The 16,081-nt window shown below is 51.3% G+C and overlaps 1 protein-coding gene across 1 annotated transcript in view; it reads right to left on the bottom strand.

Moving 5' to 3' along the window:
- Window positions 1-10,239: 10,239 nt before the first annotated feature.
- The window catches only part of EMC8 (ER membrane protein complex subunit 8), a 13,712-nt gene continuing 7,870 nt past the window's right edge, over window positions 10,240-16,081 (bottom strand). The window contains exons 3-5 of the mRNA XM_021715395.1: window positions 11,915-11,984; window positions 11,109-11,203; window positions 10,240-10,767 (exon numbers count right to left, since the gene is read on the bottom strand). Of these exons, the coding sequence (XP_021571070.1) occupies window positions 10,608-10,767; window positions 11,109-11,203; window positions 11,915-11,984 (325 nt within the window). The 3' untranslated portion in view covers window positions 10,240-10,607. The remainder of the gene's footprint in view (window positions 10,768-11,108; window positions 11,204-11,914; window positions 11,985-16,081) is intronic.

Genomic DNA, 16,081 nt, shown 5'->3' on the forward strand with positions numbered 1-16,081 from the left:
ACTCCAGTCTGGGCGACAGAGTGAGACTCCAACTCAAAACAAAACAAAACAAAAAAAAATCCCGCTGATTTGGGCCATGTGTGCTGGCTTGTGTTTGTAATCCCAGCACTTTGGGAGGCCAAGGCAGGACGATCGCTTAAGCCCAGGAGTTCAAGACCAGTCTGGACAACACAGCGAGACCCTGCCTCTCCAAAATAAATACATAAAAACCTGATTTGTAATTTTTTATTATTTGGATAGGTATATTGGAAATAATTTTTTTTTTTTTTGAGTTGGAGTCTCACTCTGTCGCCCAGGCTGGAGTGCAGTGGCACTCACAGTCACCGCAGCCTCAACCTGCTGGGCTCAGGTGATCCTTCTGCCTCAGCCTTCCAAGTAGCTGGGACCACGGGTATGCACCACCACGTCCAGCTAATTTTTTGATTTATTGCAGAGATGAGATCTCACCATGTTGCTTAGGCAGGTCTCGAACCCGTGGGCTCAGGCAATTCTCTTACCTCTACCTCCCGAAGTGCTGAGATTACAGGCGTGAGTTACTGCACCCAGCAATTTTTTTTTTTTGAGTTGGAGTCTCACTCTGTTGCCCTAACTGGAGTGCAGTGGCACGATCCTGGCCACTGCAGCCGTGACCTGCTGGGCTCCAACGATCCTTCCGGTTCAGCCTTCCAAATAGCCAGAACTACAGGCGCGTGCTACCACCCCTGGCTAATTTCTGATTTATTGTAGAGATGAGGTCTCGCCAAATTGACCGGGTGGGTCTCGAACCCGGGGCTCAGGCAATCCACTCACCTTGGCCTCCCAAAGTGCTGGGATTACAGGCTGAGCCACTGAACCCGGCAACTTTTTTTTTTTTTTTTAAAGAGGTGGGGTTTCACTCTGTCCCCCAGGCTGGAGTGCAGTGGCATGATCATAGCTCACTGTAATCTTGAACTCCTGGGCTCAATCTCCCTGTCTCAGCCTCCCAAGTCTCAGCTGGGACTACAGGTGTGCACAAGCTAATAAAAAGAAAAAGGATGTTTTTTTAGAGATGGATTTTCACGATGTTACTCAGGCTGGTCTCGAACTCCTGAGCTCAAGTGATCCTCCTGCCTCAGCTTCCCGAGTAGCTGGGATGACAGGTGTGAACCACCGCACCCCACTCTGGAAAAGGCTTTTGTTGGATAACTGTATTGCCACATCTCCCACAGTGTGAGTTCCCTTTTCACCCTCCTCACTGTGGTTTTTAATGATTACTAAGGTAGTACAATTTATCATTTATGTGTCCTGTTTAAAAACCTTTGCCAAGCCCAAGGTCATGAATACATCCCCCGTTGTTGTCTAGCGCTGTTTACTTTTCAGATTTAGATCAACGAACCTGCTCAATACTGCTACATACCATCAACATGTCTAAAAAGATGCACAACAGAAAGTGCTGGTGAAGACGTGGAGAGACGGGAGCACTCACACTGTGGGTGGGAGGTTCCACTGCTATCACTACTTTGTAAAACTGAGAGCACGTCCCGAAAAGTGAGCTCACACTTCAGCACGCCCACTTCTCCACAGCATCCCGACAGAAACATGCACATGTGCATGGAAAGGCTCAGGTGAGAATGTTAACCGGCAGTGCCATCGACATCAGCCAAAGTCTGGAAATAACCAAATATCCATCAACACAAAGATGCACCAGTTGGGGGACACTGATGCAACCCAGTAACATAGCAATGAAAATGAACGAAAAACAGTTACACGTAGCAACACGGGTGGACCTCACACACGCAGCAGGAACACAACACACTATGCGTGCCCACTCACAGAAGGCTCAAGGCTAGCAGATCCCAGGGCTGGTGGGGTCCTATTTCCAGGAGCCTGTCCCCTCTGTCCACTTTGTGAACATTCGCTGAACCGAGCACTTGGAACCCGTCACTTTTTCTGCATACCTCCTGTGCTGCAGTACGTAAGAAGCTTTATTTTCAAAAAGCCCTCTCTACCAAATACATCTGACATGATACAAACAGAATTTAGGATATTAACATCACGAGGAAACAATAAGGTGTTTAAATGATCCAGAAGATATGAATCACAACCTTGTATGTAAAAGCATCGCATGATACATTTCTATTAAGCTTAAGAATTCAAAAATAGGTTGGGCACAATGGCTCACGCCTATAATCCCAGCACTTTGGGAGGCAGAGGTGAGAGGATTGCCTGAGCTCATGGGCTCGAGACCAGCCTGGGCAACATGGTGAGACCTTGTCTCTATAGTAAATTAAAAAAAAAAAGATTAGCTGGGCATGGAAGGCTGAGGTGGAAGGATCACCTGAGCCCAGGTCCAGGCTGTGGTGGTCATGAGCATGCCACTGCACTCCAACCTGGGTGACAGAGTGAGACTCCAACTCAAAAAAAAAAAGAATTAATTCAAAAATAAAGAACTCCAACATTTAGGAGATGACTAGGGGGATATTCAGCAAACGAAGGGATTTTAGGTGATTTTACTTTTTGTTTGTACCTTTTTTGTTTGAATTTTTAAAAAAAGTTCAGTAAGCCATTGTTTTTGTGACAAGGACAAAGCTGTTTTCAAGGAAATAGGGATGGATACCACATGTCTTGGGACGTGTCCTGCATACACAGGGATGAGGACAGGGCCTTGGAGAAAAGAGACAGCAGTGTAGACAGGTCTTGCTACAAAGCCGTCTCCCGGAAGTGGGAAATAGGTGGCAGATCTGAGACTGAACGCTACAAAATTAAAGTAAAAATATCAATCTAGCACACGAGAAAATAAAAAAAGTATAATAAGTAATGAGGTCATCCTGCGTGTGGAACACTGTCCTTCCTCCCTTGCATCCGGGTCGGGTTGTGAGATGGTCCCAGCCTATTGCTTCAGACTGCTCCAGTGTTATTAAGCAAGAACAGCCTTGTGTGTTCTTTGTGCCATCTATTTTAAAAGAAAAAAAGCAGGTGTCCTTCCTGCTCAGACAGATGACAGAGCTCATTCAGGAGACCTGACTTCTGTGAGGTTGACCTCCACGAAATGGCTCAGGTTGAGCTTCTGACGACCTCCCGAACGAGCATTTCCACAGGGTCAACCTGATGGCCCAGCTCTTCAGTCTCTGGCTGGACGGCACCACTGGGCGAATCATTTCATTTCTGCATATCTGCAATTCTTCATAGTAAAATGCAGCTTTGGGTCCAAGATCAGTGTTGTCAGATGTGTGGCTTAGGTCCAGCTGCTGAAAACGCAGGCTTTGGGGCCCGAATCTGAATTCTCTGGGCCTGAGCCCAAGGAATCTGCACAAACTTCTTATTCTGACATTTTACTTGTGATCATGCCTTTACTTCTTAAGTTATATTGTAAGCTCTTCAATGCAGGCACCTTGCTTTCCTTTTCCTTTTTTTTGAAGTGAAGTCTCACTCTGCCACCCAGGCTGAGGTGCAGTGGCACGCTCAAGGCCACTGCAGCCTCGACCTACTTGACTCAGGAGAGCCTTCCACCTCAGCTTCCCAAGTAGATGGAGCTACAGGTGTGTACCAGCCTATTCGGCTCATTTTTTGATTTATTGTAGAAACGAGGTCTTGCCAAGTTCCCAGGCTGGTCTCAAATCCGTGGGCTCAGGCAATCGTCTCACCTCTGCCTCCCAAAGTGCTGGGATGACAGGTGTGAGCCACCGTGCCCAGCTTTCCTTTTCTTTGTATCTCAGTTCCTAGGACAGTCAAGGTGTTCCCAAGAGCCTTGTGGACTTCACTGCTTTCTAGTTTCCTTATAGCATCTTGGTGAAGGGTGGGGAATGGGAGTGATTTTTAGTTTTGTTTCCTTCAACAATGAACATTCACTGATCTTGCCGAGGCGGAACCTGTACTAAAAATGGTGAGGGAGTGGACAGAAATGGAAACAGGAGCATGGAAAGAGGAGGAAGAGACGGTTTCATGCTCCCCCCTCCCATCGGGGAACCACTGGCTGTGCTCAGCCAGCCTCACCTCTGCCACTTGCTGTGTGTGAGACCCCCGGCAGTCGCTTCAGTAGTCTGGGCCTTGGTTTTCCATCTGTAGAATGGAAACATCATGGGGGTGTTGGGGAGGCAAATGTCAACAGGAGAGTTGAAGAAATGTGAACTGCTATCATTTGGAAATTGTTTTATTCACTCATTTATTCAATACAAGTTCACCAAACGTTCACTATTAATAAGCACCTCTCAGGTCAGTCTGATCAACAGAATGTTCTAGAAACACTATAAAAGTTAGCAGTTGACAACTATTTTCATTGCAGCCCTAACACATTCTGTTAAATATTAGTACTAGTACAGGTAATCGTCCTTCTGAGTTTTCTTTTTTTTTTTTTTTGAGTTGGAGTATCACTCTGTCACCCAGACTGGAGTGCAGTGGCATGCTCCCGGTCACTGCAGCCTCGACCTGCTGGGCTCCAGCGATCCTTCCGCCTCAACCATCCATGTAGCTGGAACTACAAGGCGCGGGCTACCACGCCCGGCTGATTTTTTTGATTTATTGTGGAGACGAGGTCTCACCAATTTGCCCGGGTGGGTCTCGAACTCGTGGGCTGAGGCAGTCCACTTGCCTTGGCCTCCCAAAGTGCTGGGATGACAGGCTGTGCCACCTAGCCTGGCCCCCTCTTCACAACATCTCTCCAGGTAGGTGCTACCCTTTTCTCCAGAGCGGAGGTAACTCATCCAAGGCCACAGAATTAGAAAGTAGAAGAGCTGGGATTTACTCCCAGATAAGGATTTCAGAGGCTTTTTTTTTTTGATTCGGAGTTCACTTGGTCGTCCAGGCTGGAATGCAGTGGCATCATCATGGCTCACTACAGCCTCCAACAACTCCTGGGCTCAGGCTATCCTGCTGCCTCAGCCTTGTGAGTAGCTGGGGCTACGGGCATGCGCTACCACGTCCTGCTCACTTTTAGATTTTTTGGTAGAGACAAGGTCTCGCTATGTTGCTCAGGCTGGTCTTGAACTCCTGGGCTCAAGCACTCCTGCCTCTGCTTCCTAAAATGCTGGGATGACAGGTATGAGCCACGGTGCCTGGTCCAGCACTCTTAACTAACCACTTTCACATACCCATGCACCTTGTTGGCGGATACTCCAGACTGTCGTAGCTTTGCAGAGTTATCGTCAGAATGGGGGCACAGGGGAAAGATTCTTTTTTTTTTTTTTTTTTTGAGTTGGAGTCTTACTCTCTCGCTCAGACTGGAGTGCAGTGGCCGCTCCCGGCCTTACCTGCTGGGCTCCGGCGATTCTTCCGCCTCAGCTTTCCGAGTAGCTGGAACTACAGGTGCGCGCTACCACACTTGGCTGATTTTTTGATTTATTGTAGAGATGAAGTCTCGTCAAGTTGCCCAGGCGGGTCTCGAACCCGCGGGCTCAGACAATCCGCTCTCCTCGGCCTCCCAAAGTGCTGGGATTACAGGCTGAGCCACCGAGCCCGGCCATGGGGAAAGATTCTTTTGGAGAATGTTCAACTCCAGGGAAGAATCAATTCTTTTTTAGTAATGAGGCGAACTCAGAGATGAGAACCTGGAGTCCACTAAACCCTGGCTTGCCCTCAAGGATTCTTAACTCAGGGTCAGGGAGCACCCAGGGCCCATGGCATGCCTTGAGGGGCTGCCTCCAGGGCCAACTCCTCAGCTACCGTGTTGTGGGCTTGTGTTGCCCACAGACATTCACGAGTTCTTGAGGTTTGCTGATGTTACCTAGACTTTCTTCTGCCAGTACTAAATACAGAAAGCCATCCTGCTTTACAAGACAACACAAGTGCAAGTCAAAGAAGTCCTCCAGTAAAATTCAAGTGGATGCTTTGCTGCCATTTGTCTCGCTACTTTGGAAGCAGAAGAACAAGGACACAATTCTTGGCTGTTCTAAAGCTGGGCCAGATGTCCCATTCCACACAATTGTCTTCAGATCATGCCTCCAACTGTAGCATTTAGAAACCTGCAAGGGAACGTCCTCAATGAGAAGTTAATCCTGAAGGGAAAACACTCCTCTGGGGACAGCAACTCACTTCTAAGCTGCAGCAAGCTCGACCAGATGCTGTGTCACACCAAGGACATCGTAAGCATTTGAGACGAGTTGGCTTTGTGAGGATAAAGACATGCACGTTACCCCTGGATTCTGAGATGTGCGGAAATAAAGTCAGGTGAACATGCCTCATGGCTGGAGTTTCCTACCTGGCTTCGTGTTCAACTGAAAAGCCCAATGCGTCAGGGTGCCAGAGTTGGTAGGAGGCTTGGGCAGTGTCAGTCCCCAGTAGAGCAGACGTCCATTGTTGAGCTCAGCTCTTAGCTAAGGTTGCTGAAGACATCCACAGGGCCTGAAGTTGGCTGCTCAAGGCAGTTTTCTTGCTCCTATTTACCTTGGTGCTGTGAAGTAGCTCCTGTGGCCAGAGAGACACGATGCCAAAAAGGAGTTCTGGAAACAAGCTCTCGTCTAATACAAAACATTTAGGTGGGGAAAGCTGAGAAATACATTATGCAGAAATAGCGGGTGTTCCAAGACTAGAGTCAGAAATATAATCCATTAAAATTCATCAAGCCAGGCATGGTAGTTCACACACTTTGAGAAGGGATGAAGCTGGGAATTAGAGACCAGCCTGGATTATATAGCAAGACCCAGTCTCTATAAAAAAATAAAAAACTTAGGTGGGCATGGTGGCACACACTACTTAGGAAGTTGAGGTGGGCAGACCACTTGAGCCCAGAGTTCAAGGCTGCAGTGAGCTATGGTCACGCCACCGCCCTCCAGCCTGGGCAACAAAGTGAGCCCCTGGCTTTAAAAATAATAAATAAAATTGATTTGAGTAAGTCACCCAAGATTTCTGTTCTCTATTTTATTTTTTATTTTTATTTTTTTGAGTTAGAGTCTCACCGCCACCGCAGCCTTGACCTGCTGGGCTCCGGCGATCCTTCTGCCTCAGCCTTCCGAGTAGCTGGAACTACAGGCACATGCTACCATGCCCGGCTAATTTTTTGATTTATTGTAGAGATGAGGTCTCGCCTGCCCAGGCGGGTCTCGAACCCGCAGGCTCAGGCAATCCACTCACCTCATTCTCCCAAAGGCACGGGATGACAGGCTGAGCCACCGAGCCTGGCTTGTTTTCTGTTTTAAAGCAATCTAATTTCATTAGAATCGGGGAAGTCAACTTCTCAGTAAGCATGTTGCTTTTTGTTATTTTTGAAATAACTGCCTATTTTCCACATTTACCACCCTTATGTCTTAAAGATGACCATGACTAGAAATAGAAAATGACACTTTTTTTTTTGAGTTGGAGTCTCACTCTGTCACCCAGACTGAAGTGCAGTGGCTGCTCCCGGCCACCGCAGCCTCGACCTGCTGGGCTCAGGCGATCCTTCCGCCTCAGCCTTCCGAGTAGCTGGAACTACAGGCGCGCGCTACCACGCCCAGCTAATTTTTTTGATTTACTGTAGAGATGGGGTCTTGCCAAGTTGTCCAGGCGGGTCTCGAACCCACAGGCTCAGGCAATCCACTCACCTTGGCCTCCCAAAGCGCTGGGATTACAGGCTGAGCCACCAAGCCTGGTGAAAATGACACTTTAATATCAATTACTAATTATTTGTCCTACTTATCTTTTAACAGATGGATGCTATGAAAGATTTAAAAATGTCTACCAGAATGATTTTCATCAGATGGCTAGATCTAAAGAGGGGTGCCCTGGCTGGGCACAGTGGCTCACGCCTATAATCCCAGCTTTTGGGAGGTCGAGGTGAGAGGATTGCTTGAGCCCATAGGTTCAAGACCAGCCTGGGAAACTTGGCAAGACCTCATATCTACAATAAATCAAAAAATTAGCCAGGCATGGTGGTGTGTGCCTTTAGTTCCAGCAACTTGAAACGCTGAAGCCGAAGGATCACCTGAGCCCAGCAGGTTGAGGCTGTGGTGGCTGTGAGTATGCCACTGCACTCCAGCTTGGATGACATAGTGAGACTCCAACCCAACACACGCACAAAGAAAGGTGTCCCTTAGCCGGGCTCGGTGGCTCAGCCTGTAATCCCGCGCCTTGGGAGGCTGAGGTGAGTGGATTGCCTGAGCCCGCGGGTTCGAGACCCGCCCGGGCAACTTGGCAAGACCTCATCTCTACAATAAATCAAAAACCAGCCGGGTGTGGGAGTGCGCACTTGTAGTTCCAGCTACTCGGAAGGCTGAGGCGGAAGGATTGCTGGAACCCAGCAGGTCGAGGCTGTGGTGGCCGGGAGCGGCCACTGCACTCCGGTCTGGGCGACAGAGTGAGACTCCAACTCAAAAAAAAAAAAAAAAGGTGTCCCTCAACACATGTGAACACAGGTGTACCCCCTTCAGACTTGAGAAATTAGTTAGGAACTGTTTCTTTTAAGAGACAAGGTCTTGCTATGAATCCCAGGCAGGCCTCGAACTCCTGAGTTCAAATGATCCTCCTGCCTCAGTCTCCAGAGTAGCTGGGACTACAGGTGCACGCAACCACTCCGGGCTTTTACATCTTGGTGGGTATGTTTTCCCTTGTACAAGTTCACCTTGTGTTGCACCTTGTAAGTCCTTTCCGTAAAAAGGCAGAGGATGAGGAGTTTCAGGTGTCTACACAACAGGCTTCCACTTTGGTCCAGGGTGGGGGAACGGAGGCCAGTTACAGGGCCTGGAGCCTAGAGGCCACACCACAGCCCACAGCACCCAGGAGAGGGGAGGGTAGCACAGGCGAGGGGTGGCAGGGGCTTTGGTTATTTTTACAAGGAAGGCAGGAGCAGGTGTCTGCACTCTGGAAGTCTGTTTTGGCTTTTCATAGATGTGTCTTTCCCTTCAGAGCACCTAATAAGCTTTCTTTAGGAAATCCAAGCCTGACTCAGCCACAGGAAGGAACAGCCCTGTGGCTTAGGCTATGGCCTACATCCAAAACAGAGGACAGTCTGTGCTCCTGGGACACAGAAGGAAGAGCCGGGAAGAATTCTACAGGGAGGTGGGGCAGGAAGACAACCTGGAAGGGTCCTGGAGGGCTGCGTCTTTAAAGGGCCCCCAGACGAGCTCTTGCCACACCTTCCTTCTGGTCTGCCTGGTCTCCCGGACCTGGAACTGGAGGTGGCCAGAGCACCTGTTTCAGTCCCAGGAAGACAGCTTCTTCTATGGCAGAGACTGGAAGGGGTTTTTCCCCCTCCCAAAACACCTGCCCTGTCGGAACACGACTGCCCGCTGCTTTCGGTTGGGGTGGTTCTGGCCTCTGTGGCAGGAAGGTAGACAGAGCGCGATGCAGACTGTCTCCACATGAAAGGCCGTCAGTGAACGGGAGGAGGCAACTGACAGAAGGGGACAGACTGTGGTGGATCAATTCAAGCATGCTTACTGAAAGTGGTGTGAAGCTGGGCTCGGTGGCTCAGCCTGTAATCCCGCGCCTTGGGAGGCTGAGGTGAGTGGATTGCCTGAACCCACGGGTTCGAGACCTGCCTGGGCAACTTGGTGAGACCTCATCTCTACAATAAATCAAAAAATTAGCCAGGTGTGGTAGCGTGCGCCTGTAGTTCCAGCTACTTGGAAGGATCGCCTGAGCCCAGAAGGTCGAGGCTGTGGTGGCCGCTCCAATCTGGGCGACAGAGTGAGACTCCAACTCCAAAAAAAAAAAAAAAAAAATAAATAAATAAAGTGGTGTGAGTTTTTTCCTTATGTGAGAGGCGAACAGTAAATGCTAAATAACACACCCTTCTGATAGGCCACGTCAACTGTTACGAGTCCCTTCATGCAGAGAAAGAAAAGACAGTCGGAGAGGTACTGTTCTCTGACCTCTGTGCAGAACGACTCATACGAACAGGAAGACAAACATAAAAGGGCACCACCAAGCATCCCTCTCTATTTTTTAAGACTGGGCTACGAAACACGGCCAGACGTTCCAAATGTAAAGGCATCACTCTGCAGCATCGGGGAGTCTTGCTTCTTGGACACGAGAGAAGCAACCGTGGCATAGCTCACATCTCCTTTCTTGATCCTGTCAGCTTGCAAGCTCTGGCTGCTGAGGAGACTGACCTGCCACCCATGTCCTATTCCCAACCATGTCTGCTTCTCCCCCAGGGACATCATGACTCCTAAAGTGTGGAGCTGACACTGCAGGGCAGTGCTGCCCACAGCCCAGGCTACCCAACTGGGGAGCCTACCCAGCTGTGGAAACCCCGGCATGGCTTCTCAGATACGGGGTTGACGCCAGCATGCCACGCTTCCGCCCCATCCCAGGATGTCTGGATGAAACTGACTCAACCAGGACAAAAACTCACAAGCACACTCACTAGAGTATAAGGTGTGGGCTATTTTTTTCCTTAATGATAGTTCATAAGCCTTACAAAGTATTCTTTCCAGATTAGAAAAGGTTAGTTAAAACTGTTTAATAGGAACAATCTTGGACAAGCAGAAGTGCTCTGATTTGGAAGATTACAGCAACATACACGTGGGAGAGACTCCATGGGGACAGTCAGATGGGACAGCCCGCAGCTCTTCGAGAGCCTGTTAGAAAGACAACTGACTGACACTCTTTCAAGGCACATGCCACTTCTTGTAACGGTCAGCTTTCCACACAGGCTACGAAATTCTATTTACATTTAAAAATAGCTCTTCTTCAGCGTGTGGAAATGCCCAGAGACCAGCCACTGCAATGCCTGCCTAACACAGGTGTAGAACGGCCTTATTGATCTCAGGGTTTGTCCAGTCATTCCTAATGTCATCCAGGTGGTTATCGAAGTCCACAAGCGTCTCGTAGGACCGGCTATCCAGGAGTGAGGCTGAGATCCTCTGTGCCTCCGGCCAGTCTTCACAGTAGTCACTATGGGTCAAACATGGAGAAGTCAGCCTCTAACAATGAGAGCGGGCAGCCTCCAACAGCACTGGCAAGGAGGCCAGCCATGTGCACGATGGACGAAGAGAGATGGTACAGAGACGAAGAAACACGGACAGCTAGACACTAAGGACATACACACAAAGATAGTAAGACGTGCTTAAGAGTAAATGAACAGGACACCCTTCAAATGGAATTCTGAAAAAAGGGGAGGCCTGGGGTGGGTTCCCGCCCCCGCTGCTCGGAAGCCCCGTCTTCCAGGAGTTGGGGTGCGTGTTACGAGGTCTCTGGAGAGTGAGCTAGCTTGACACAGGCAGGGCGGCACTCACTGGTGTGGGTCTCTGCACCGCCACCGGTTCTCGTGGTGCTCATACACGTGGATGGTGGGCACTATGCAGTCCATTGTGAACTTGGTGTTGTCTACCTGAGCACAAAGCAAAGGACACAACAGTGAAGGGAACGCGAGCACAGGTTGACAGCAGGCAGCTCCGGTGCTCACGGAGGAGCGCAACACTGCCCAGGGAAGCCCCCTTAGCTCCGACATGTGGAAATGCGCCACGAGCTGGCCTGAGATAAACTGCACGTTATACGGGACAGTGTCAAGGCCTTCTAAGTCCTTCGCTGTTTTCTCTCACACGCAACTTCTTCCCTCCTCCGGAGCTGTCTGGATCAAGACTGTCTCTCAGGGCTCCTGCTCACACCTGGCCTTGCCCTCCCGTGCCCGAGAGGCTGTGCTGGCTGTTCTCATTCAACGCTTCTCACACGTGGTGTGTTCAGACCAGAATCATCTGAAAGGTGTCACAACAGGCCGCCGGGCCCTTCCTGCAGCGATCTGGAGTCAGCAGGGCCTGGGCATCTGCGCTTCTGCTGGGTCCACAGGGGTTGCTGCAGGCATGAGAGCCTCACTGAGCACCACTGGGTAGGAAGGGCCCTCCCTCTGGGTGGCTTGTGCTGCGACGAAGCAGCACACGAGCTACAGCCTGACCCCCATGTGACCTGCAGCCGGGAGAACGCTGCGAGAGGCGGCTGTGGCCTGAGGCTGGGTCAGTCCCAGGACCCACAATGCCTGGACAGCACAGCTCCATGTCAGCAGAACACACTAGAGCACCTGGAACAGCAGGTGAGAGAGACTTACCATGATGAGGGCGGTGTCGCTGAAGCTCTCGGCGATCCTGGAGGCCACCTTCTCTGCCACCTGGTTTGGACTGCCAGAGAACATCAGTGAGTGCCGCCACGTCCCAGCGAGCACCACACAGCACTGTCCATGGGAGGTACCGTTACCACCACAAGAACCAACAAGCAACAACAGAAACTGACAGCCACAGGTTGTGTGTGCCGGCGTCACGTACGTATGCACGTGTGTGTTGCTGGCAATGTGTGCGCTGTGGGGGGGTGAGTGCACAGGTCCTGCTCCCTCCAGTCATGCAGGTGGTTCCCATGTCTGAGAACTTGCAAGGGTCAGTGCATCTGGAGTGCAATGGCTAAGCCTCGCCCTGGGAAGTCCACCGTCATAATCCGATACCTCCCCACCAGGTAAGTATATTCTGCCAGTTTCAAGTGACCCTTGAGGATGATGGCCCCACCACAATGGCCCATGGTAAGGGCAGGGAACACTGTCAGGTGACACAGCACCATCCAAAGCAGGACACCCTGGTGGCAGGACCTCAGAGGGCATCTCCTCAGGAAGGGTCCCTGGGATTCAGTCCAGTGGCTGAGCAAGCAGATGAGCTCCGGGCCTCCTGTACCACCTCCCATCTGCTCACTAGCAAAGTGACACATCCGTCCCAGCAACCCGACAGCGCTGGCAGTCGAGTCACTGCTTCAAAAAATTCCTAAGCATCTCCCCATCATCCCCGATGCACGGAAGCCTTCAAGTGCTGACTGGGCCCTGCTGCCGCCCACCCCGATGAATGACACCTTTCCACCCCGAGTCAGCAGTGCTCGATCTAGAGCAGCCAACCCCATTCCTGCTCCTCGGCTCTAGCCCTCCTCTCCTCCTGTGTCCAGAAGGGGCCACACTTTTCTCTTTCTCCCCCAGCCCCAGACCTGCCTTCCCCTCTGTATGTCCCGGTTTTCAGGGGAGAAAACAGTATTTACCCGTGCCCTCCAGCCACCGTCAGCCGCCTTCCTCCTCCGCTCGTTGCTTGACGCTCATGAGCGGGCTGCCTTGCACCACAGCTCACCGCAGCCCGCCCTTCCTGCCTGCGACCGCCTCCCTCTGCGTGGCCCACCCTGGAAGGCTGCCGACCAGCTGAAGTTCAGTGTCCAGGCGGGCTTGCACACTTCTGCTTTCTCTGATGTGGGCCATCTCTCCCTCTGCTCGTCATCACCCACCAGGTGCCCGAGGTCTTGCCTGGCCCTGCCCCCTACAATTCATTCTGTTCAGGCTATGCCCTCAGCATGGGCTTCTAAACTGGCTTCCTGATTGATCTCAGAGTTGCTAGGTTCTCTCTATCTTTTTTAGACACAGGGTCTTGCTCTGTGGCTCAAGCTGGAAAGCAGTGGTGCAATCACAGCCTAGTATAGCCTCGACCTCCTGGGTTCAATGATCCTTCCACCTCAGCCTCCACCTGGCTTAGGTTCTTCTTATGTGATTCACTCTCCTTAGGTGGAATTTCCTAAATGGAACTTCCTGCATGTCCCCTGCTGCCTGTAAAAATGCATTGATTACTGTGAGTTTGTTTAATAAGATTCTTCCTTGTGATTAGGCTGAAAAAAGCAGAATAATGTCTTATGAAAGTAAATTATTTTATGTGACTATTCTATTTTCATTTTCAAAGCTGGGAATTTAAAGTGATGTGCTGATTCTAAGTCTGCGGTGCTGGGTTAAGGAAAATGAAACTGAAGGGGAGAAGGAAGGTTCCAGGTGAGAAAAGCCAGGATGTGTCAGTCCCTGGTGAAGGTGGCGTTTCACTGTGCTGAGGTGTTGTGAGTGCTACGTCACTGCAGTTCCAATGGCAAATGGCGAGGTGCAGGATGAGGCCTCGGAGGAGATCTGGTCCACATCTGCCTGCAAGACGTGGTAGGACCCCCAGACGGCCTCCAACTCGCCCTCAGACGCCAAGGTGGAGTGGGCACATGCGCAGTGTGTGATCTCTCAAGGCTCATGCCACGGGTAGTGCACAGAGCTGATCCTACTAACATTCATGTCGGTCGCACTCGCTGGCGGCTTCACGGGGAAAGGGGCCAGACACTCATGAAAAGCAAAAACTTGCCTGAGCCCACGGGTTCGAGACCCACCTGGGCAGCGAGACCTCATCTCTGCAATAAATCAAAAAAATCAGTCGGGTGTGATAGCTCATGCCTGTAATTCCAGCTACTTGGAAGGCTGAGGCGGAAGGATCGCCGGAGCCCAGCAGGTTGAGGCTGTGGTGGCCAGGAGCAGCCACTGCACTCCAGTCTGGACGACAGTGAGACTCCACTCAAAAAAAAAAAAAAAATAAAATAAATAAAAGCAAAAACTACCATTTTAGGTGCCCAAGAAGTCAAATTTAAGATGTACAAGTAAAAAAAGTGGCAGTTAATGAACTGCCCACTCTGTCTGGATGTTTTGCGCTGTGCTAGTCTCAAATACTGACCACCCCCTCCTGAAGTTAGACCGTCACTCTGTGAGGTTCAGGTCAGCACTCTGCTTCCTACTCATCTGTGTCAACTCCTCATGCCTGTGAAGAGTTGGCTGCCAAATAAAACCGCAGGCATCTGAAGACAGAGGCCGCTGGGCCAGGCTCTCCCAGACAACACAGCAGCCAGGCATCTGCATGTGGTGGATGGCGGACATTTCGCACATAAAAGCTTTTCACTGAGCCTCTATCTCAGACCAGGGCACTCTCCCAGGTACTGAAATATGCTCACATGAAATGCTCATGATGAAGCAAAATGCCAGCCACAATTAATGATATAATGGAACTTGATGTACTGGCCTCCAGTTCAGGAAACACACAAAAGTTGTCAACATGACATGAGAACACGGACTGAACCATCTCTTTTTGGAAAAAGTAATCACAGCAGTAGTGGGGACATGGCCCAGGAGCTCCCTCCTGCCAAGGATGCACCCCGCTGCTCCCAAGGTGAGGCTTGAAACCTCCGAGCACCCGGGAGCCTTCAGCGGCTGTCTTGCAGTGCGCTCACTCCCCCGCCTTCCTCCATGCAGCACGGCCCCCGCCACAGGCTGACCATGCCTTCCTTCTTGTCCCCCACGCAGGAGGGCTCTGACCTCCTGGTCTCCACATCTGCATGCAACAAGACCCTGTCCCACTCTCGAGGGCCTGGTTCGAAGAATGCCACGCCCTGGGGCTTCTCAGATCCTAGCCCTGGATGTCAGTCTCCCTGCTGCCACAGCCCCCACAGGCCCGCCGCCTAGCACCAAATCCCGTGCTTGCTCTAGCCTTCACGGCCAACACTGCCACATGAGGGCAAGGCTGAAAGTGTCTTGCTTTGCTCAGTTCGGCCCACATGCTGTCCACACCCAGTCAGTCCCTCGTGTAACGAAGCCGGACAGCTCTGTGGGTAGGCACCCACTCGGAGACGGGCAAGGAAGGAGATGTCAGAGAGGGGGCCCCGGAAAATGAGTGGTCCAGAGGAGTACAGAGAGGTGGTGGGAGGAGCAGGAGAGCTGCTCGGGCTCCTCTGTGTTCTGAGTAAGTGAACCCTGACTCCGCGGACACTGAAGGGTCAGCCCTACCTGATGACACAAGAAGGTCACATCAGAGTGCCCGGCCCCTGTCCCTTGCATCCTGTGTGGGACACTCTCCCCCCGTCCCTCTGGCTTTCGGTTGGGTTCAGACAAAGGAGAATCCCCGGGGGATAGCACAGGCGGTGGGAGACCGCCAGGGACTGCTTGCTCTGGCCATGAGGCCACATCAGGCCGCTGTGCCATGGCCAAAGGGTTGTTCCTCACAGGTCACTTCTCCACCGTGAGTCACCAGCTCTGAGCACCCACAGCCCTCTTGGATGCTCTCTTCCTGCTGCCCCACCTTCATGAACAGCCCCTTCCTAAGCTCCCCTCAGGTTCGCCTCACTTGCACCATCTGTTTTTCTGCGGGGACCGACAGACAGAAATGTATCAAGTGACACAGAAATACAAAGCGAAGACTTGTTAGCAAGCACTGCAGTGGGGGCCGGGCTTGGTGGCTCAGTCTATAATCCCGCGCCTTTGGGAGGCTGAGGTGAGTGGATTGCCTGAGCCCGCGTTCGAGACCCACCTGGGTGGCGAGACCTCAACTCTACAATAAATCAAAAAATCAGCCGGGCGTGTAGCGCATGCCTGTAATTCCGGCTACTCGGAAGGCTGAGGCGGAAGGAT

This window comes from Carlito syrichta, unplaced genomic scaffold (genome assembly GCF_000164805.1).
Source record: "Carlito syrichta isolate Samal-C Ts95f unplaced genomic scaffold, Tarsius_syrichta-2.0.1 Scaffold307050, whole genome shotgun sequence".
Taxonomy (NCBI): domain Eukaryota; kingdom Metazoa; phylum Chordata; class Mammalia; order Primates; family Tarsiidae; genus Carlito; species Carlito syrichta.